General features: G+C 48.6%; 1 protein-coding gene across 1 annotated transcript in view; it reads right to left on the reverse strand.

Moving 5' to 3' along the window:
* ELL3 (elongation factor for RNA polymerase II 3) overlaps positions 1-21,829 on the reverse strand; it is a 152,811-nt gene that overhangs the window by 10,695 nt on the left and 120,287 nt on the right. Inside the window, exon 9 of the mRNA XM_040414104.1 lies at positions 20,741-20,798. Within this exon, the coding sequence (XP_040270038.1) occupies positions 20,741-20,798 (58 nt within the window). The remainder of the gene's footprint in view (positions 1-20,740; positions 20,799-21,829) is intronic.

Genomic DNA, 21,829 nt, shown 5'->3' on the forward strand with positions numbered 1-21,829 from the left:
ACACAGGAAGACTAATTTGAGCGCTGTGTAGTGTTGAGCGAACCCGAACTGTAAAGCTGCCGGAAAAGTTCGGGTTCGACTTCACTGTCCAGGCATTTAATAAAGCTTTTAAGCTGTGGGCACACTAGAAGCCATCACAGCCATGCCTAGTAATGGCATGGCTGTGATTGGCCGATGCATCATGTGACCCAGCCTCTATACAAGCTGGATCACGCCCATCAGCTCTGAGTAGTGCAGGGACAGGAAGCAGGCAGCTGAAGCGAGGGAGAGTGTTAGGAATCTGGCTATTTGTTTTGTGGGGGACCTATCATGATTTTTTGTGGGTGCAATACACCAGCTTTGCACCCCTGACACAGAAATATAATAATAAATCTGGCTGTTAATTCTGTGGGTAACCTATAGCGATTTTTTGTGCACCATTTTTGTAACCCTGACACAAAAATATAATAGTTAATCCGTCTGTTAGTTCGGTGGGTGACAAATACCCATTCCCTTACGTCCTCAACAGCAGCACAGATGGGGGTTAACTGCCCCTGTGGACTGGTAGGACCGGCGGAATTTTAATGAGCCCAAGAACCAATAAACGATCTTCAGCTCCCTGAAAGGGAGGAGATCACCCCCCAGCCCACCGTGTTTTTTTCTGTCCTCTGGACAGGTGGACTGGCGTGTCGCTCCCTCTCTGGGAGCTGAAGATTGCTTAGGGGTTCTTTTCCCCTCCTTAAGCTTAGCTCGCTTTCTATGGATCTCAGTGCCTTTATTTTAGGCCTGATCATGGCGATTTCGGTCTGGGGTACCGTCGGGGAGGGGGGCGTCCCCTCCCCTCTTCTCTCATCATCTGTAGACGGTGCTCCGTCCTCCGCTACCGCATGTGTGCGGCGCTATGGGCGCCACCATTTCCGGAAGTGATGCGCCCTAGGTGTGCTACGTCACTTCCGGTTTTCCGAAGCGTTGCGGTGATGTATAAAACTCACCTTTCTTTTAAACTGGCTCCCTAGAAGGACATCCTGGACTTAGGATTAGTCTGGGGAGACAATTTTCGTATAGGTAGAGCCAGTATAGGCTCTGGTTTTTCTACAAGAGAAAAAAAAAAAAAAAAGGAGTGGTGCTGATCTCGCTTCAGGAACCCGCCCATTGGGCGGGGCTTCCTCCTTTTAAGCGCCCAGAGCCCATCAGTCAGTGCTCTGGTTGCGTTGCTTTCACAAGTTAGCTCCAGAGCTCTCCTGTGCTTTGTGATATTCCTGCAGTATTGCTTTGCTTGGGTTTTGTACTTCCTCTTCTTTCAGCTCTATTTCTTCTAGTACTGGTGGGCCCCCTTAAGGTCTGGTTTTCTCCACCTCCTGATATTGTAGGTGTTATGACCTGTTTTGTTTCTTCCATTACAGACTATGGCTTCCCCTAAGGAGCAGGATCAGCGGAAGGCTGGGGCCAAGAGGAAGCATTTGGCATGTTACGAATGTAACACACCCCTAGATGACAGCTGTCCTTACTCCAGATGTGAGAGTTGTCGCACGGCATCCACGGAACCCACGATGCAGGAGATGTTCCAATGGACCAAGACATAAGTGGATGATTCCATCAAGGGAGTAGTTCAGCTGCTTAATGAGAGGCTACCAGGTCCCTCTCAGACTCCCATGGAGGTGGTCGCACCGGTCGAAAGACCTACCCCCTGTTCAGTGGGGTCTTCTTCTTCTGAGGAAGAAGAATCTACTTCTTGCTTTTTCCCTCCAGAAAAGACGCAGAAGTTACTCAAGTCCATCAGGTCGGGGGACCAGGATGTTGACATGGGGGAGTCCTCCGATCCCGCCGGTCGGACACAGCGTGTCTTTACAGCGGATGAGACCCTCCTCTCTGTGATGCGCACAGAGTGGAAAAAGCCTGAGAAGGGTCCAGTGCTTACCAGAAAAATCAGACTCATGTACCCGATGGCCAAACCCTTGGTGGAATCGTGGGGTTCCGTTCCCAAGGTGGACATGGCTATAGCCAAGTTGTCCCGGCGCACTCTAGTCCCTGCAGACGATGGGTCTAGCCTGCAGGACCCTCTAGACCGGAGGGCAGAGTGCACCCTTAGGAGGGGTTACGCGGCGGCCGCTGCCTCCGCATCTACTTCCATTGCGGCCACTGAGGTAGCCACCTATCTACGCTCTAGGCTTAATCAAATCCAGACGGATGTGGACCAGAGCGTATCAAGAGACGACATCCTGGCAGCCTTCAAGTCAGCCAACCTGGCTATGGACTTTTTAGTTGATTCCTCCCAGATGCAGCTGAAGCTGGCCGCCAAAACTATGGCCCTAGTTTCAGCTGCCCGCAGACCACTCTGGCTGAAACCGTGGATCGCGGATAACGCATCCAAGTTTAACCTTTGTGGGCTCCCCTTCGAACCAGATAGGTTATTCGGGTCCGAATTGGACAAAATAATGGAGGGGCTCTCCGATAAAAAAGGGAAGAGCCTCCCCCAGCAGCCCTTTCGGGACGCCCCAGACAGGAAAAGAAGGGCGGAGGTGGTCCTGGGCAGCAGTCTAGGCGCAGAGATTGGGGGGGGGCCATCTTGTAAATATCCGAGACGCCCCCGCAAACCCACCAGGGAGGCAAAACCCTCCTGACTATGGGCCTCCTCGAGGCTCTTGGATAAGCCCTGCTGCCCCTGCAGTGTCTCCTCTAGATTTTCCCGTACCCCTCCCCCAGATTCCCGTGGGGGGCCGTCTTACCCATTTCAAAGACTCTTGGAGCCGGTTGATTGCAGACCCCTGGGTCCAGGACATAGTTTCCGCCAAGTACCGGGTAGATCTTATCTCTCTCCCCCCAGAGAGATTCATCGCCACACGAAACTTCGGGTCTGCCAAACAGGTGGTCCTAGAATCTTACATTCAGGACTATATTTCCAAGGGAGCCCTAGAGGAGGTACCGACAGGGGAGAGGGGCCTAGGGATTTATTCACCAGTGTTCCTGGTTCCCAAGAAGACAGGAGATCTCCGGATGATCATCGATTTGAGATTCCTCAATCGATTTATAAGGAAAACAAGGTTTCACATGGAAACCATAAGGTCAGTCAGCCATATCCTCAATCCTGGGGACGTCATGGCTACTCTGGACCTCAAGGATGCGTACCTTCACATTCCGATCCATTCCGCTTCCCGGAAACTCCTCAGGATCGCGGTCCAGATTTCAGGGGTTTGCAGGCACTTTCAGTTCGCCGTGCTTCCCTTCGGAATCTCTTCTGCCCCCCTTATCTTCACCAAGGTGGTGGTTTCGGTGGTGGCAGCTTTGAGACTCCAAGGACTGACTATTATTCCTTATCTGGACGATTGGCTTTTCATAGCCTCTTCAGTTCCGATCCTTACCCACCATCTTCAGGTCGCAATCTCTTTTCTCTTCCGCCTAGGCTGGATTATCAACTGGCAGAAGTCGAATGTGAGCCCATCGACTTCAATCCATTACTTAGGATTCGTGGTCGACTCTGTGGAGATGTCCCTCCGGTTGACTCCAGAAAGGAGAGCGCGGATTCAGGACCTGGCAAAGGTCCTTTATGTCCCTCGTCGAGTCTCTATCCGGACTCTCATGAAGATGCTGGGGCTCATGTCAGCGGCTGCGGATGCGGTCCCTTGGGCGCTATGGCACCTCCGTCCTCTTCAGTCGGAGGTCTTACACCTATGGAACGGCAGCCCTGCGGGGCTAGATTCCCTGTGCTCCCTGTCCGGTCAAACCCGAAATTCCCTCAGATGGTGGTTTCAGCTACCAGCAGGGAAGTCTATGACCCAACCAGCTTGGGTCATATTGACTACAGACGCGTCCCTTGTAGGCTGGGGCGCTCACCTGGACGGATCCCCAATTCAGGGATCCTGGTCTCCTCTGGAGCGGCATCTTTCCTCCTATCTTCGCGAGATGCGAGCTATCCGGCTAGCCCTCCTTCACTTTGCGCCTCAGATCCGGGGCAAAGCAGTGAAAGTCCAGTCAGACAATATGACTGCAGTTCTCTATATAAACAAACAGGGAGGCACAAGATCATTGCCCCTTCTGTCAGAGATCGGGGTAATTCTTCGGTGGGCAGAGCTGAACCTTTCCCATCTATCTGCCGTTCATATTCGAGGCTCCCTCAATATGATAGCGGACCGCTTAAGTCGAGGATTACCGACCATGGAGTGGTCTCTGCATCCGGAGATCTTCAGGCAGCTAGTTCACAGATGGGGTATGCCAGAATAGATGCTCTGTCAATACCGTGGAGGTTCAGGCTGGCTTACATCTTCCCTCCCTTTTCCATGATACCGAGGGTATTGATGAAAATCCGTCAGGATCAGGCCTCGGTAATAGCCATCATACCGTTTTGGCCCAGAAGATCCTGGTTTACCCAGCTCATTCAGATGAGTCGGGGACAATACTGGAGACTCCCCCCGGAGCAGACCCTGGTGTCGTGGGACACTCACCTCTGCCTAGATCTGCACAGGTTCAACCTGACAGCCTGGAGGTTGATCCGTCCCTTCCCAACATAGAAGGGCTTTCCGAGTCGGTCCTGAGAACTTTGTCGCATTCCCGAGCAGAGTCTACAAAGAAGGCCTACTCCAGGATCATGAGAATCTTCGAGGCATGGTGTGATTCCAGACAGGTGGCGTCTGCAGATTCGCCCCTTCCTGCGATACTTCAATTTCTTCAGGATGGATTAGATAGAGGCCTATCTCCAGCTACCTTGAAGGTACAGGTTTATGCCATCTCGGCCTGTCTCAACAGGCCACATTCTCGGGACCCACTCATCAAACGCTTCCTGAAGGGAGCTGAAAGACTAAAGCCTACTATACTGAAACCTATCCCCCAGTGGGATCTTTCAGTAGTGCTCAGGGGGCTAGCATCTCCCCCCTTCGAGCCCTTGGAGGAGGTAAATTTTAAATTTTTGACTTTAAAGATGGTCTTTCTTCTGGCTATAGCTTCAGCCAAAAGAGTTTCTGAATTGCAGGCTTTCTCCGCAATTCACCCGTACATTATTTTTATACAGGATAGAGTACTCCTGAAGTTTTTACCTTACTTCAGGCCTAAGGTGCCTACTTTCCAGAACATCAATCAGGTAATATCTTTACCAGTTTTGTTTACAGCCTCCTCCTCTGACACTCCAGCTAGAGACCCGCTGGATATTTCAAGATGCCTCCAGATCTATGTGGATAGATCTAGTGAGTTCAGGATAGATGAGAATCTTCTTATCCTGTTTGCCGGTAAGTCTAAAGGCCGTAAGGTGTCTAAAGCCACCATTAGTCGCTGGATCAAGGAGGCCATTATGGAAGCTTTCGTCTCCCAATCCTTAGATCCTCCTGAGTTTGTGAGAGCCCATTCTACTAGGGCGGTCTCCACCTCGGTTGCGGAGAGAAGACTCCTCCCCTTAGAGTTGATCTGTAAGGCGGCCTCCTGGAGCTCTGAGTCAACCTTCATCTCCCATTATAGGATAGATGCTAGGATGGCAGAGTTTTCGGCTTTTGGGCAGACTGTTCTTAGTTCTGCCAGGCATGAGGACCCTCCCTAGGGGATTCTTCTTGCTATCTCCCCATCTGTGCTGCTGTTGAGGACGTAAGGGAATCGTTAATTTCTAACGATAATTTGTTTTCCCTTAGTCCTAACAGCAGCACACAAATATCCCACCCTAAATACATTATGCTTGTTAAAAACACGGTGGGCTGGGGGGTGATCTCCTCCCTTTCAGGGAGCTGAAGATCGTTTATTGGTTCTTGGGCTCATTAAAATTCCGCCGGTCCTACCAGTCCACAGGGGCAGTTAACCCCCATCTGTGCTGCTGTTAGGACTAAGGGAAAACAAATTATCGTTAGAAATTAACGATTTTTGGTGTGAGATACACGTGCACTTTATACATGACAGGGAAATTAATATAGTTAATCTGACTGTTAGTTCAGCCGGTGACATATACCCATTTTTGGTGTGAGATACACGCAGGGCCGGCCTTTGGGGTGTGCGGGCTGTGCGGCCGCACAGGGCGCCATAGCAACAGGGGCGCTGGGCGGCCGACAGCTCGCAATGTAATATGCGGCAGGAGAGGCTGCACTTGTGTTCTCCCTCGGGGCGGCCCCTCCATCTCCCCCTCCCCTGTCTGACCTGATTCCTCCTCCCCTGTCTGACCTGCCTGCTGCCCCCGCCGCTGCCAATAAGAAGAGAGATGGGAGGAGGAGGGGAGGGGCTGTGGCCACTGCGCCACCAATGAAGATAACTGACCTGTAATACAAATACAGGAGGCGGGTGCTGGAATCAAATAGCCGGCACCCGACCTTTGTGACAGGGAGCTGCGATCAGCTGCAGTTGAGTTAACCCTTTAGGTGCAGTACCTGAGGGGTTAACTGCCGCTGATCGCAGCTCCCTGTCACAAAGGTCGGGTGTCGGCTATTTGATTCCGGCACCCGCCTCCTGTATTTGTATAAGAAACGTTGGTGGCACAGTGCGCCCCCCCCAACACCCCAGTATAAGAAACATTGGTGGCTCAGTGGGAAGTGCCAGTGAGGGTTAAAAAATAATTTAACTCACCTCCTCCAGTTGATCGCGTAGCTGCCGGTCTCCTGTTCTTTCTTCAGGACCTGTGGTGACGTCACTGAGCTCATCACATGGTCCATTACCATGGTAATGGATCATGTGATGTATCATGTGATGAGCACAGTGATGTCACCACAGGTCCTTTGACAGGTCCTGAAGAAAGAACAGGAGACGATCAATTGGAGGAGGTGAGTTAATAATTTTTTTATTTTTTAACCCTCATTGGCACTGCCCACTGCGCCACCAATGTTTATTATATTGAGGGGGGGCGCACTGCACCACCAATGTTTATTATATTGCGCCACAAATGTTTATTATATTGGGGGGGCGCACTGCGCCACCAATGTTTATTATACTGGGGTGTTTGGGGGCGCACTGCACCACCAATGTTTATTATATTGGGGGGGGGCGCACTGTGCCAATGTTTATTATATTGGGGGGGTGCACTGCGCCACCATTGTTTATTATACTGGGGTGTTGGGGGGGGCGCACTGCGCCACCAATGTTTATCATACTGGGGTGTTGGGGGGGTGCACTGCACCACCAATGTTTATTATATTGGGGGGGGGGTGCACTGCGCCACCAATGTTTATTATATTGGGGGGGCCCACTGCGCCACCAATGTTTATTATACTGGGGTGTTGGGGGGGCGCACTGCACCACCAATGTTTATTATATTGGGGGGGGTGCACTGCGCCAATGTTTATTATATTGGGGGGGCGCACTGCGCCACCAATGTTTATCATACTGGGGTGTTGGGGGGGCGCACTGCGCCACCAATGTTTATTATAAATTTCCCTAACCTGTCGTTGTGCGCCTGCGCGGCGCTGCACACCTCCTCACGTCATGTCCGATGTGACCAGAAGTGACGAAGGTAGGGAAATCTCACGAAGTAGGGAAGTATAACATTACACCGGCCTTTGGGGTGTGCGGGCTGGTAACTACTTGGTTGGATAGTCAGCCAGCCTATGCCATGATGCCAGCAACAAGCAGTGTTTTTTTTTTTTTTTTGGGGGGGGAGCGCCACAAGGTTAGCTCGCACAGGGCGCCTGAACACCTAAGGCCGGCCCTGGATACACGTGCACTGCATATGTGACAGGGAAATTAATATAGTTAATCCGTCTGCTAGTTCGGTGGGTGATATATTCCCATTTTTGGTGTGAGGTACACCTGGACTGTATACGTGACAGGGAAATTAATATAGTTAATCCGTCTGTTAGTCGGTGGGTGACAAATACCCATTTTTGGTGTAAGATACACATGCACTTTATACATGACAGGGAAATTAATATAATTAATCTAAACTGTTAGTTCGGCCGGTGACATATACCCATTTTTGGTTTAAGACTCATGTGCACTGCATATGTGACAGGGAAATTAATATAGTTAATCTGACTGTTAGTTCAGTGGGTGACCTATTCCCATTTTTGGTGTTAGGTACACCTGCACTGCATACGTGACAGGGAAATTAATATAGTTAATCTGTCTGTTAGTTCGGTGGGTCGTGGTGCTGCTGGTGGAGCTCCTGTTGCAGGGAGAGGATGTGGTCCATCTGTGCCAGCTACATGCACGTAGGCGTCATTTTGTAGGCCCGAATATCAGTGTATGAATGGTGAGGCCAAAACAAGTAGAGGCGGTAGTAGTTTGGATGGCTGACAGCGCTTCCAGTTCCTTTACATTGTTTCCCACCCGTTCTCCTGCTGAAACCGCACTTGCAGCCCATGGCCATCAGTCTTTCAACTCACCCCCTTGCAAATCCGCCAAGCAGTCTGAGCCCCAAGTCATGCAGCAGTCTCTTCTGCTTTGATGACTCTGCTGGTGGGGTTTCCGTGGGCCATCCACCTAGCCCTGCCCCAGAAGTGGAAGAGATTAAGGGCATTGATGCCCAACCACTTATGTTTCAGGATGTGGGCATGGGAGGACCACCGCAGCACGTCTCTGATGATGATTACGAAACACAGGTGCCAATTGCTGTGACTTTCTGCAGTGTGCAGACCGGCAAGGAGGGCAGGGGTGAAGAGTGGGTGGAAGATGATGTGGAGGATGATGAGGTCCTAGACCCCACATGGAATCAAGGTCATGCGAGTGACGTGTGCAGTTTGGAGAAAGAGGTGGTGGTCACACAGCAAAAGAGGAAGCAGGGTGCAAAAGCAGAATGGCTTTCCCCTAGCCAGTATGCCCGCTACTGCGCACCACACCCAAGGACTGAGCACACCAAAGCCAGCTCCAAGGAGTTCCCTGGCGTGGCAGTTCTTCAGACAATGTGCTGACGACAAGACGCACATTGTGAAATCAGAGCCTGAAGCGAGGCATAAATGTTCTAAACCTGAGCACCATCTGCATGACCAGGCATCCAAATGCAAAGCACGAGCTGCAGTGGAGCACACACCTGAAAAAACAAAAAAGATCTCAGGCTCCTCTTGCTCCCTCTTCTACTGCGTCTCTGCATCTTCCTCCCCCTCTGGAGTGACAGTGGCACCTGCCACCCCGCAAACAGAGGATGTGGCAGCAACACCATGACCGTCACCCAGCATGTCCACACTGTCCCAAACACTGGGGAGAAAGAGGAAGTACCCCCCTACCCACCCGCGATCCCTGGCCCTGAATGCCAGCATTTCAAAATTCCTGGCCGTTGAAATGCTGTCATTCCGTCTGGTGGAGACAGACTTTTAAAAACCTTATGGCGGTGGCTGTCCCACAGTACGTGGTTCCCAGCCACCACTACTTTTCCAGGCGAGCCATCCCTGCCCTGCACAACCAAGTGGCGGACAAAATCAGGTGTGCACTGCGCAACGCCATCTGTGGCAAGGTCCACATAACTACCGATACATGGACCAGTAAGCACAGGCAGGGACGTTATATCTCCCTAACTGCACACTGGGTAAATGCAGTGGCGGCTGGGCCTGAGGTGGATAGCAGTTTGGTGCATGTCCTACCAAGGATTGCAGGACATGTCTTATTGCCTCCTTTTCCTTCTCTGCTTCCTCCTCTACCGCCTCCTCATCCAGCATAACACCTTCAACACCAACTTCAGCACAGCCAGGGAAAAACGACGGCAGGCTGTTTTGAAACTCATCTGTTTGGGGGAAAAACCCCACACCGCGCAGGAGCTGTAGACGGGCATGGAACAAACAACCGATGAGTGGTTGGTGCTGCTGAGCCTCAAGCCTGGCCTGGTGGTGTGTGATAACGGGCGAAATCTCGTAGCAGCTCTGGGGGTAGCCGGTTTGACGCACATCTCTTGTCTGGTACATGTGCTGAATTTGGTGGTGCAGAGGTTGTTGAAAAATGACCCCGATATGTCAGAGCTGCTGCAGAAAGTGCAGGCCGTCTGTGCGCGCTTTCGGCGTTCTCACCCTGCCGCTGCTCGCCTGTCTGCGCTGCAGTGTAAATTTGGCCTTCCTGCTCACCGCCTCATATGTGACGTACCCACAAGGTGGAACTCCACCTTGCACATGCTGGCCAGACTGTGCGAGCAGCAGCAGGCAATAGTAAAGTTTCAGCTGCAGCACGCACGGGTGAGTTGCTCTGCGGAACAGCATCACTTCACCACCGAGTGTGCGGGACACGTGTGTCGTGTTGCACGAGTACTACACCAACATGGCCGGTGCCGATGACGCAGTCCTCAGCGTTACTATCCTACTTCTATGTCTCCTTGAAAAAACACTTCGGGCGATGATGGAAGATGATGTGTACAGGAGGAAGAGGAGGAGGAAGAGGGATCATTTCCACGGTTATCAGGCAAGTCATTCACAAGTGGCTCGGAGGGAGGGTTCCTGCACCTACAGAGGGCAGGTACACAACTGTCCAGCCAGGACACAGTTCTGGAGGATGATGAGAAGGAGGAACTGTGTTCACAGCAGGGTGGCACCCAAAGCAGTTTATGGGCATCAATGGAGCGTGGCTGGGGGGATACAGAGGACACAGGCGATACACCTCCAACAGAGGACAGCTTGTTTGGTGCCTCTGGGCAGCCTGGCACACATGAGCGACTACATGCTGCAGTGCCTGCGCAACGATATGTCAGAGCTGCTGCAGAACGTGCGGGCCACCTGTGCGCGTTTTCTCACCCTGCTGCTGCTCGCCTGTCTGCGCTGCAGCGTAACTTTGGCCTTCCCGCTCACTGCCTCATATGCGACGTACCCACAATTTGGAACTCCACCTTGCACATGATGAGGAAGAGAAACCGTGTTCACAGCAGGGTGGCACCCAAAGCAGCTTATGGGTATCAATGGAGTGTGGCTGGAGGGATACAGAGGACACAGATGATACACCTCCCACAGAGAACAGTTTGTCGTTGCCTCTCGGCAGCCTGGCACACATGAGCGACTACCTGCTGCAGTGCCTGCGCAACGACCGCCGAGTCGCCCACATTCTAACTAGTGCTGATTACTGGGTGGCCACCCTGCTGGATCCCTGCTACAAGGACAACATGGTGTCCTTAATTCCATCACTGGAGCGTGATCGGAAGATGCACGAGTACAAGCGCACGCTGGTAGACGCACTGCTGATGGCATTCACACCTGACAGCGGGGGCACAGTGGAAGCACAAGGCGAAGGCAGAGGAGGAAGAAGTCGCCAACGCAGCTGGGGCAACGCCAGCACCTCAGAAGGGAGGGTTATCATGGCCGAAATGTGGAAAAGCTTTGGCAGCACGCCACAGCGACAGGCACCACCAGCTGATACAAAACGTCTTAGTAGAAGGCAGCATTTCAGCAACATGGTGGAACAGTATTTGTGCACATGCCTACGCGTACTGACTGATAGGTCTGCCCCATTCAACTTCTGGGTCTCCAAATTGGGCACATGGCTGAGCTTGCCCTTTAGCAAGTGTATTGTCCGAACGTGTGTTTAGCACGGCAGGGGGGGTAATCACAGACAAGCGCAGCCGCCTGTCCACAGCCAACGTGGACAAGCTCACATTCATTAAAATTAACCAGGCATTGATCCCACAGGACTTGTCCAGACCTTGTGCTGTGCTAGTATACCGGCCACACCCAGCCATTGTTATACTCCAGCGCACTTTCTCTTTGCATTTCCCTTTTCTATTTCCCAATGTTTTGGGGTCTTCCCAAATTTATAAAAAAAAAATAAAGGAAAAAAAAACAAAACAACAAAAACAGTGTTGGCTACCTCCTCCTCCTCCTCCACCGCCGCTTCCACCTACACCGCCACATCCACTGCCTCCTCAACCTCCCACACCACTTTGACCTCCACCTCCTAGTTCAAGATTATTATTTTATTATTTTTTTCTATTCTATGTTATTTTAAGTAATTTCCCTATCCACATTTGTTTGCAGGGCAACTGTCCTGCTTTTACCCCCATTTTGCTTCCTTTTGCAGCCCTCTAGCCCTTACTATGACTATTTTACAGCCATTTTAGTGCACCAAAGTTCAGGTCCCCATTGACTTCAATGTGGTTTGAGTTCGGGTCAAGTTTGGGTCCCAAACCCGGACTTTGACCTGACGTTTGGCCAAACCCGGCAAATCTGAACATCCACGGGTCCGCTCATCCCTAGTGCTGTGCAATCCTGGATGGTCCGGATGGATCGAGTAGTGGATGGATGGCCACCATGTCTCAACAAGGCTGCGAAGTCAGCAAAGAGGTGGCGCAGTCATGTTTCAAGCTGGAATCATGGGGAGAGAGCTTATAGGCCCCTTTAGGGTCACTAGAGGTGTGAAAATGACCTTGGCAAAATATATAGAGTTTCACACTGATCACTCTCTTCCATGGCAAAAACGAGAATCGTGCCTTCGGAGGTCAATTCATCAGAATGCAGGTAGGTATTTCAGTTTATTACTTTTATTTGGCAGCATGCTGTTGGGCAACAATAGGGTTGGAGTAATTATTTTGTACGAGGTATGTGGCGCTGTATTACCCTGTATGTTTTGTAGCTCTCTGAATGTAATGTGCTAGGTGCACGACAATGCACCATCATGCTGAGTCATTGGCTGCTATGGGCATAAAAGGAGAGAAACTCATGGTGTGGCCACCATCTTCTCCTGACCTAAACCCTATTGAGAAGCTTTGGAGTATCCTCAAGCAAAAGATCTATGAGGGTGGGAGGCAGTTTACATCAAAACAGCAGCTCTGGGAGGCTATTCTGACATCCTGCAAAGAAATTCAAGCAGAAACTCTCCAAAAACTCACAAGTTCAATGGATGCAAGAACTGTGAAAGTGGTATCAAAGAAGGGGACAAATGTTAACATGTAACTTGGTCTGTTAAGATGTTTTTGATTGAAATAGCTTTTGACTTCAGAAAATTCAACAAATGACCACTTTCAGTTCTTTACAACCTATTAAATGTTTTGAAACGCTGTTGTGCATAATAATTTAGAACAGTTTGAGTTTTTAAATTTGTGAAAAAAATATTTTTATCATTGGGAGGTTTGTTCAATAATATTTATTTTATAGTCTAACGGTTGATGACTTGAAAATTATACTGACTGTCGTGTGGATTGGCCATTTAGGAAAATCAGAGAAAAATATCATTTGCATAATAATTTGGAACACGGTGTAATGTGACACTGCATATATAATAAGATAAGAATTTTTAAGAATTTTAAGCCTGCAGCTGTATTTCTTTTATTTGGCACACAGCATAGAAATGGGGATGCTAAGTACACTATGAAATGACTAACACATGTCAAGACTAATAAAAGAATGTAAAAAAATACACACATTTAAGACTGGAATATAAATACAATATTCAGTATACAAATGCTTACGGTTATAGCTATGCATGCCTCAATTCACACAAGTTTGGACAATACCATAATAATTAGAATACAAACTACAAATTGGCGTGGTATTAAAAAGCAGGAAGTGCTCAACCCCATATGCAGTGGTGAATCTATACCGGGCGGGGGGAGGGGGGCAGATCCTGCACTTGTGGTGCGCTGCTAATGGCAATCCCCAAAAATGCATACAATGGAGGATGCCTGCCGGACCACAAGTACCACAATGGACATCCTACACAGGATAGCAAATGTGTGGATGTGATAAACAGTATAAATAATATAACAAAAACAAAGACAGGTGCACTCTGCGGTCTTAGGGCTCTTTCACACTTGCGTTCTTGTCTTCCGGCATAGAGTTCCGTCGTCGGGACTCTATGCCGGAAGAATACTGATCAGGATTATCCTAATGCATTCTGAATGGAGAGTAATCCGTTCAGGATGCATCAGGATGTCTTCAGTTCCGGTACGGAACGTTTTTTGGCCGGAGAAAATACCGCAGCATGCTGCGCTTTTTGCTCCGGCCAAAAATCCTGAAGACTTGCCGCAAGGCCGGATCCGGGATCAATGCCCATTGAAAGGCATTGATCCGGATCCGGCCTTAAGCTAAACGTCGTTTCGGCGCATTGCCGGACCCGACGTTTAGCTTTTTCTGAATAGTTACCATGGCTGCCGGGACGCTAAAGTCCTGACAGCCATGGTAAGTGTAGCGGGGAGCAGGGGAGCAGCATACTTACCGTCCGTGCGGCTCCCCGGGCGCTCCAGAGTGACGTCAGGGCGCCCCAAGCGCATGGATCACGTGATCACATGGATCACGTCATCCATGCGCATGGGGCGCTCTGACGTCATTCTGGAGCGCCCGGGGAGCCGCACGGACTGTAAGTATACCGCTCCCCCGCTCCCCGCTCCTACTATGGCAACCAGGACTTTAATAGCGTCCTGGGTGCCATAGTAACACTGAAAGCATTTGGAAGACGGTTCCGTCTTCAAATGCTTTCAGTACACTTGCGTTGTTACGGATCCGGCAGGCACCTCCGGCAACGGAAGTGCATGCCGGATCCCAACAACGCAAGTGTGAAAGAGGCCTTACTAAGCCCTCAAACTGGTGTTAAAATTGAGAGATTAGCCAACATGTCCTACGTGAGGACATGTCTGAGTCCGAGCACCGCGCCAAGGTTTCTCAAGTAGCTCGGGAACCTAACACTCTCCTACCTGAGCTGTATGGGCAATACCAGGAGCCAGTGGGCGAATTATAGGAGCGCAAGGTCCGACTCAAAGCAATCTCCCAGTAACCTCCAGCATGTGACCATGCATACAATGGGAGGAGGCAGAGATCTCTGAGCCCCACCCAAGACTGGCTGATATAGCCCGGGCCTCACATGTGCACCAGAATGCTGCCTCTAGATGGAAATAAAGGCACATTCAGACTAGGAGTTTCTACACCTCCAAAAGATTCAAAATACAAACTACAAATTGGCGTGGTATTAAAAAGCAGGAAGTGCTCAACCCCACATGCAGTGGTGCATCTATACCGGGGGGAAGGGGGGGGCAGATCCTGCACTTGTGGTCCACTGCTAATGGCAATCCCCAGCAAAAATAGTGATAAACAGTATAAATAATATAACAAAAACAAAGACAGGTGCACTCTGCGGTCTTACTAAGCCCTCAAACTGGTGTTAAAGAGGACCTTTCACCCATTATGACAATGTGAACTAAGCATACAGACATGGAGAGCGGCGCCCGGGGATCTCACTGCACTTACTATTATCCCCGGGCGCCGATCCGTTCTCCCGCTATGCCCTCCGGTATCTTTGTTCACAAAGTTATGGTAGGCGGAGTCTGCCCTTGTTCTGCTGTAGCGCTGGGCAATCGCATTGCAGAGCTCACAGCCTGGGAGAAAAGAACCTCCCAGGCTGTGAGCTGTGCGCTGCGATTGGCCAGCGCTAGAGCAGAACAAGGGCTGACTCCGCCTACCATAACTTAGTGACTAAAATCTCCACCTACCATAACTTAGTGAGCGAAGATACCGGAGGGCATAACGGGAGAACGGAGCGGCGCCCGGGGATAATAGTAAGTGCAGTGAGATCCCCGGGCGCCGCTCTCCGTGTCTGTATGCTTAGTTCACATCATAATGGGTGAAAGGTCCTCTTTAAAATTGAGAGATTAGCTCTCTGCCTTCTCCCATTGTATGCATGGTCACATGCTGGAGGTTACTGGGAGATTGCGTTGAGTCGGACCTTGCGCTCCTGTAATTCGCCCACTGGCTCCTGGTATTGCCCACATGGCCCAGGTAGGTTTAGCGTTAGGCCCCGAGCTGCTTGAGAAACCTTGGCGTGGTGCTCGGGCTCTGATATGTCCTCACGTAGGACATGTTGGCTAATCTCTCAATTTTAACACCAGTTTGAGGGCTTAGTAAGACCGCAGAGTGCACCTGTCTTTGTTTTTGTTATATTATTTTTACTGTTTATCACATCCACACATTTGCTATCCTGTGTAGGATGTCCATTGTGGTACTTGTGGTCCGCTGCAGGCATCCTCCATTGTATGCATTTTTGCTGGGGATTGCCATTAGCAGCGGACCACAAGTGCAGGATCTGCCCCCCCCCCCCCCCCCCGGTAAAAATGCACCACTGCATATGGGGTTGAGCTCTTCCTGCTTTTTAATACCACGCCAATTTGTAGTTTGTTATTTGAATCTTTTGGAGGTGTAGAAACTCCTAGTCTCAATGTGCCTTTATTTCCATCTACAGGCGGCATTCTGGTGCACATGTGAGGCCCGGGCTATATCAGCCAGTCTTGGGTGGGGCTCAGAGATCTCTGCCTCCTCCCATTGTATGCATGGTCACATGCTGGAGGTTACTGGGAGATTGCTTTGAGTCGGACCTTGCGCTCCTGTAATTCACCCACTGGCTCCTGGTATTGCCCACATGGCCCAGGTAGGTTTAGCGTTAGGTCCAGAGCTACTTGAGAAACCTGGGCGCGGTGCTCGGGCTCAGACATGTCCTCACGTAGGACATGTTGGCTAATCTCTCAATTTTAACACCAGTTTGAGGGCTTAGTAAGACCACAGAGTGCGCCTGTCTCTGTTTTTGTTATACCATAATAATTAGACCACTACTGGCACCATGTGTTATTAATGGCACCGCCTCCTTGACTTGATAATTTATTAAACACATTATTGGGGAATTTATCATTCGCAATGGTTTTGGTGTCAGTTTTAAGTCTAAGTCTAATTTATGATATTAATGAAATGGCGAACAGTAATAATATATTTGGCGCCAATGCAATGTGGTTGCCTTCAAGTAACAAGGTTAGGGGGCACACCAAATAATATGCGGAGTGCAAGGGGCGGTGAAAACAAGCATGAACCAATAAGACCTAACCCAAGAGAGGGTCAACAGAACCACCCCATAAATGCACATCCGACAATGAATCAGTATAAAAAGTATATAAAGTTTATTAGACACACCAACAGACACATTAAAAAATTGTATACAATTAGAGCAAAGTGCGGTATGCAATAAATATTATGTAACCAGAACATACAGGTCCACTGAATTGCCCCACCATAGGCACAAATAATGAAAACCAGCATATGAGAATATCAATGTGAAACATGAAGAGAATGTAATATAAGGTGAGACCTCTAAAATACAAACAGACCTGAATATGGTCACAATGGAGGGGCCAAACCTACATGAACAGCTGGTGCAGTGGACCTGGAGAAAATGAGAAAGACCTGGAGAAAATGCAATGTGGTTGCCTGGCGTACAGATGTGACTCTTTTGTGACGCACATCAGAAATGAGACTTAAAGGGGTATTCTGGTTACATTACGTTATCCCCCATATACAGGATAGGGGATAACTATAAGATTGGTGGGTGTCCTACCACTGGGACCCCCACCAATCATGAGAATAGGGCCCCGTACCCCTGCAGCTCACCTTCTCCCTGGCTGTGATGCTCTCCGCTGTGATTGGACCGCGTTACAGCCAGGGAGAAGGAGATGCCCATTGAAAAACACAGCCATCCCCTCCTCCTTGTACTGATGGTATGGATTTACATACCAGGCGGGAAACCAGTACAGGGGGCAAAGCGGGGGAATGGAGCGCTGCACAGAAAACATAGTAAGCACTATAACAGCACTTCACTATGCCCTACACTACCCGCTAGTTATATGATAATGTCCCGACCGGTGAAAGGTCCTCTTTAAATCCCAGCATACTCTGGGTGTAGCGTGTGACTGAAAAACACAGGAATTCCATGTTTTTCACAAGACAAAAAACTATAAATAAAATCGAAGTGAGGAAGCGCTCTCGAAGAGTCACTCTGATTGGATAAGTACGCCTACTATGTAGATTATCTCAAATTGTGACAGTAAAAATGGCAGTAGAAATGCATTTGAAATGTAAATCAGGCTAAGAAACTGATGCAAATGCATTACCTCCATTAAGGCTCGAGTCCTAAATTACACTGCATGAAAAAAGTATCACTAAACACTCTGTGGTTGTGGTTTTTGTTGACTTTTGTTATTGCTGAGGTCTGTGGGTAGAAAAAGGCCAGACTGGATGTAGCTGTTTGACATTTACATGGGACTGCTTTTCTGTCACTGTCCTCCTATCTATGCTCTTCTTATTAGTTAATAGGGGAAATTTATCAAAACTGATGTAAAGGAAATCTGGCTTAGCCTAGCAACCATTCAGATTGATTCTTTCAAAGAAAATCCAAAAAATGAAAGGTAGAAAAGGGTAGGTTCATGTCTCCGGCACATAACTCTGATAGTAAGTTATGGCAGAGGAATAGACTACCAGAGTTACCGTAACCGGCATAGCCGGATACCACTGGGCACAGCTGGTTCCTTATTGACTATAATGGGATTCTACGGCTTTCCAGCATAAATGCAGACTTTTGGCTGAACTAATACTGCTTTGTCAACTCAAAAGCCAGCATTTATGCCGAAAAAGCCGCTGGATCCCTTTATAGTCAATGGGGATCTGGCGGTGTGCAGCGGTATCCAGCTATGCCGGATACAGTAAACTCCAATAGTCTGCTCCTCTGCCGGAACAAACTACTGGAGGTTGTGCCAGAGATGTGAACATGGCCTAACCTGAATGAAAGCCCAAACCTACTGGTGTACTACTGGCCTCTATAGATCTTCACGATACATGAGAATGCCCCATCTGGATGGCTTTTCAGCATGAAAGGAGTTAAACTTCTCTGACTCTCCCTTGCGCCAAGAGAATTATCTTCTAATACCTACTGTACTTAACCTTGAAAATTACTTCTGTCACCAGCCAAGGGGGTCTCCTAGCAATGTTAACGAACACAATCGGCAAGGGACATTATGCATACTGTACGGAGGCTTTAACCACCGCAATATTTTACTTGGTCATTTTTTGTGGATACTGTATTGAAAATGAACATATTGTATTTTATTTTCAAACTTTTCATTCATCTTTATTATATCCATTAGGCCACCTGCACATGATGCGGATTACATGCGGATTTTCGTGCGGAAACCCAGCTTCTTAATATAGTACTAGCAACAAGAATCTTGTATCCCTTTCTTTTTTCCATAGCATGTCAATTAGTTATACGATTCCGCACCTTCTGTATAGCAGTTTTCCCCACAGACTTCAATGTTAACATGTAAGTCTGCACCATGTGCAGGCGCCCTTATGCTGCACCACTGTGCATGTGTTTTGTCCACGTGAATGAATAATACCATCTGCACATGTACATAAAATATATTGAAGTATAATATGATCATTCACTTCCATTGTTGCAGTAGAACATATAACAATGTACCTGTTCTCAGAATTGTGGCTATTAATTATGGCAATTAAAATAATAAAACATTAGTACATCTTATTCCTCACAGACGAAGGTACTAAATTACGAGATGTTTCTCACGTCACATTATGCGTGTATCTCCTTCACAGACGAGTATTAAAGCCGCACACCCCTGGTTTAGACACTGTTAAAATTTGTCTACAACAAAGGAGGGTTGTGGCCTCCCATCTAACAACCTGGCACCCCTCCAGTCCACCATAACCCACCTCTCCCCAATTACTCCTCTGCCTCTCCTCTCTGCCAGTCCCTTCCCTGGCTCTGCATTGTCCAGAAATTCCAGTACAAAACATTAAATATGACCTACAAAGCCATTCACAACCTGCCATCCAGAACCTCCATACATCTGTGACCTGATCACCCGGTACCTTTCCACACGCAATCTCCGATCCTCATAAGACCTCCTTCTCTACTTTCCTCTTATCACCTCTTCCCACAAAAGTCTCCAAGATTTCTCCTGTGCATCCCCCATACTCTGGAACTGTCACGTTCGGGTGTGGGAGGGAAACACCACACCAAACTTAGGAGGGAAAGGATTGAGGGAATAAGGCCTGGAAACTAGGGAAAGGAGATGGACACCTCCTAGTAAAACCCTGACTACCTACCAGTATGAACAGACCCCAGAGGTAGGTGACTTCATACACAGGAATACTTAATGTCCTAACTCACCCTATAGGACCCTGGTACTAAGGTCAGGACTAAGACAACCCGTTCCTCCAAAAGGAAGGACGAACAGGAGTCTCCCTCAGGCCTTAATACAAATGAAAGGGAAATGCAACACACAAAATAACCCAAACAAAATACAAAAGGGAAAGAAAACACTTAACTTCAAGTGGCTATGGCAGCACCAGGAACTCAGCCGAGTTCCACACACCAGCTATCCACAACTTAAACTGAAGCTATAAACCGCATAGCATAGTGGGAGAAACAACAATAAATAGAGAAGGTTAAATGACCATAATAGCCACACCTGGGGAAAGAAGGTGTGGCAATCACCAGAAACGACACAGACGTCATTTGATCCAAACAGAAAATATGTCAGATCAAACCATGTGTTGCCAGTCTCACCGATCTCCTGCCACCTGTCACGGGAACGTCCGTGACAGGGACTCTCTACCCCAACATATTTCACTCTTCACTACAGGGGAAGCCTTTAAAAGAAACCTGAAAACCTTCCTCTACAGACAAGCCTACACTCTACAGTAACCCTGATGCCACTATACCACTGTATAAGCAGTGTCTACCCTACTGTGTCCTTCTCCCATACCTTGTAGATTGTAAGACCTCACGGGCAGGGTACTCTCTGCTTCTGTTCATGCTTATTGTAAGTGTTTTGGTATTATGTATGTACACCCCTTTTCATATGTACAGCGTCACATCACCAGGCACCACCAGATCCCTATTTACTATAATGGGATCCAACGTCTTTCCGGCGAAAATGTCAGCTTTCGGCCGGACAAATACCACTGTATGCAGCAGTATTTGTCCAGCTGAAATCTGGCATTTATCGCAGAAAGCTATTAACTCTGTGGTGCAAAGCTTCTATTAAAAAAATGGTTGAGAAATGTCCAAACTCAAATAAATAAGGAAAATAAGTTTAAAATACATGATTTACATACTAATTATGTTATTAGTGTACCTGAAATAGTCAGCGACTTCTTCAGAGGATGACACAGACCCTGAGGGTTCTTCTTTTTCTAGGAGTAAAAAACAAGGTTACTAATTGTGCAGCATACAGGATGCATTTATATGGATATATTATATAGTATATCTATAGTACATGAATCCTAGTGCCGATGCAGTTTCCTGAAACACACTACTTAATGGGGGAGGGAAGGTTCTAACAAGCCTCCCAGGGCTAACTCTGCCCTACACTCAGTGTGTGCACAGTGCAGGAAGAAGAAGGTCAGTGTGTGATGATGTCTGAGGACAAGCTGAACTTCAGCAGCCATTGTGGAGAGTTATCCAAACTCCATACTTAGTTTCATGTACCAGCCCATAGAAAGGAAAAGATCACAGTATCTCCAGGCAACCCAGAGAGGGGAGGAGGATATTGACAAAGGAAGGTAACTGTCATTTATTAGACTCCAGACTCCTTTACATTAGGTGGAGAGATCTCAAGCTACAAGCTATCCACCATAATTCAAGACAAAAAGGCCATTTGTCAGAGTATAGTATTCCTAGAGGAGGATACTGAAGTATAGGATTATACTGGATAGTAGAGATAGTTCATCCCTCCAGCCTGGAGAAACAAGAGAGAGAAAGACTGATTGTTATAGAGGACGATTTCTAATGCAACTTCTGGGAACTAATGTGAATCACTGTGAAAGCTGCCTTTATGTAAATGACTGCTGCATACCTTGATGATCTGTGGAACAGCTTCAGTAAAGTACTGGGAGTTTGTTAAAAGCTCTAGTCTCCCTTATTCTATATCATCATTTCAACTACTACCACCAACATTTGCACCTAATGGTGCTGGCGTCACGAACCAGGGGCCCAGCCACAAAAGCACCCTACACCAATTTCCATCAAGGGCACCTCAACCTACATCTGACTAGTGTTCCCTGCAACCGAGAGTGCCCCGGAGGATTTTGTGCTGTCTTTCCATCCACTGCACTGCCGGCCCCAAGGGACAACTAAACCTTGAGTACTACTATCCTCGGCAACTTATCACTAGTATGCTCACGTGCGCATCCTCCATAGGGAGCACCGGCATGCTACACCATTA

This window comes from Bufo bufo, chromosome 1, assembly GCF_905171765.1.
Source record: "Bufo bufo chromosome 1, aBufBuf1.1, whole genome shotgun sequence".
Classification (NCBI taxonomy): domain Eukaryota; kingdom Metazoa; phylum Chordata; class Amphibia; order Anura; family Bufonidae; genus Bufo; species Bufo bufo.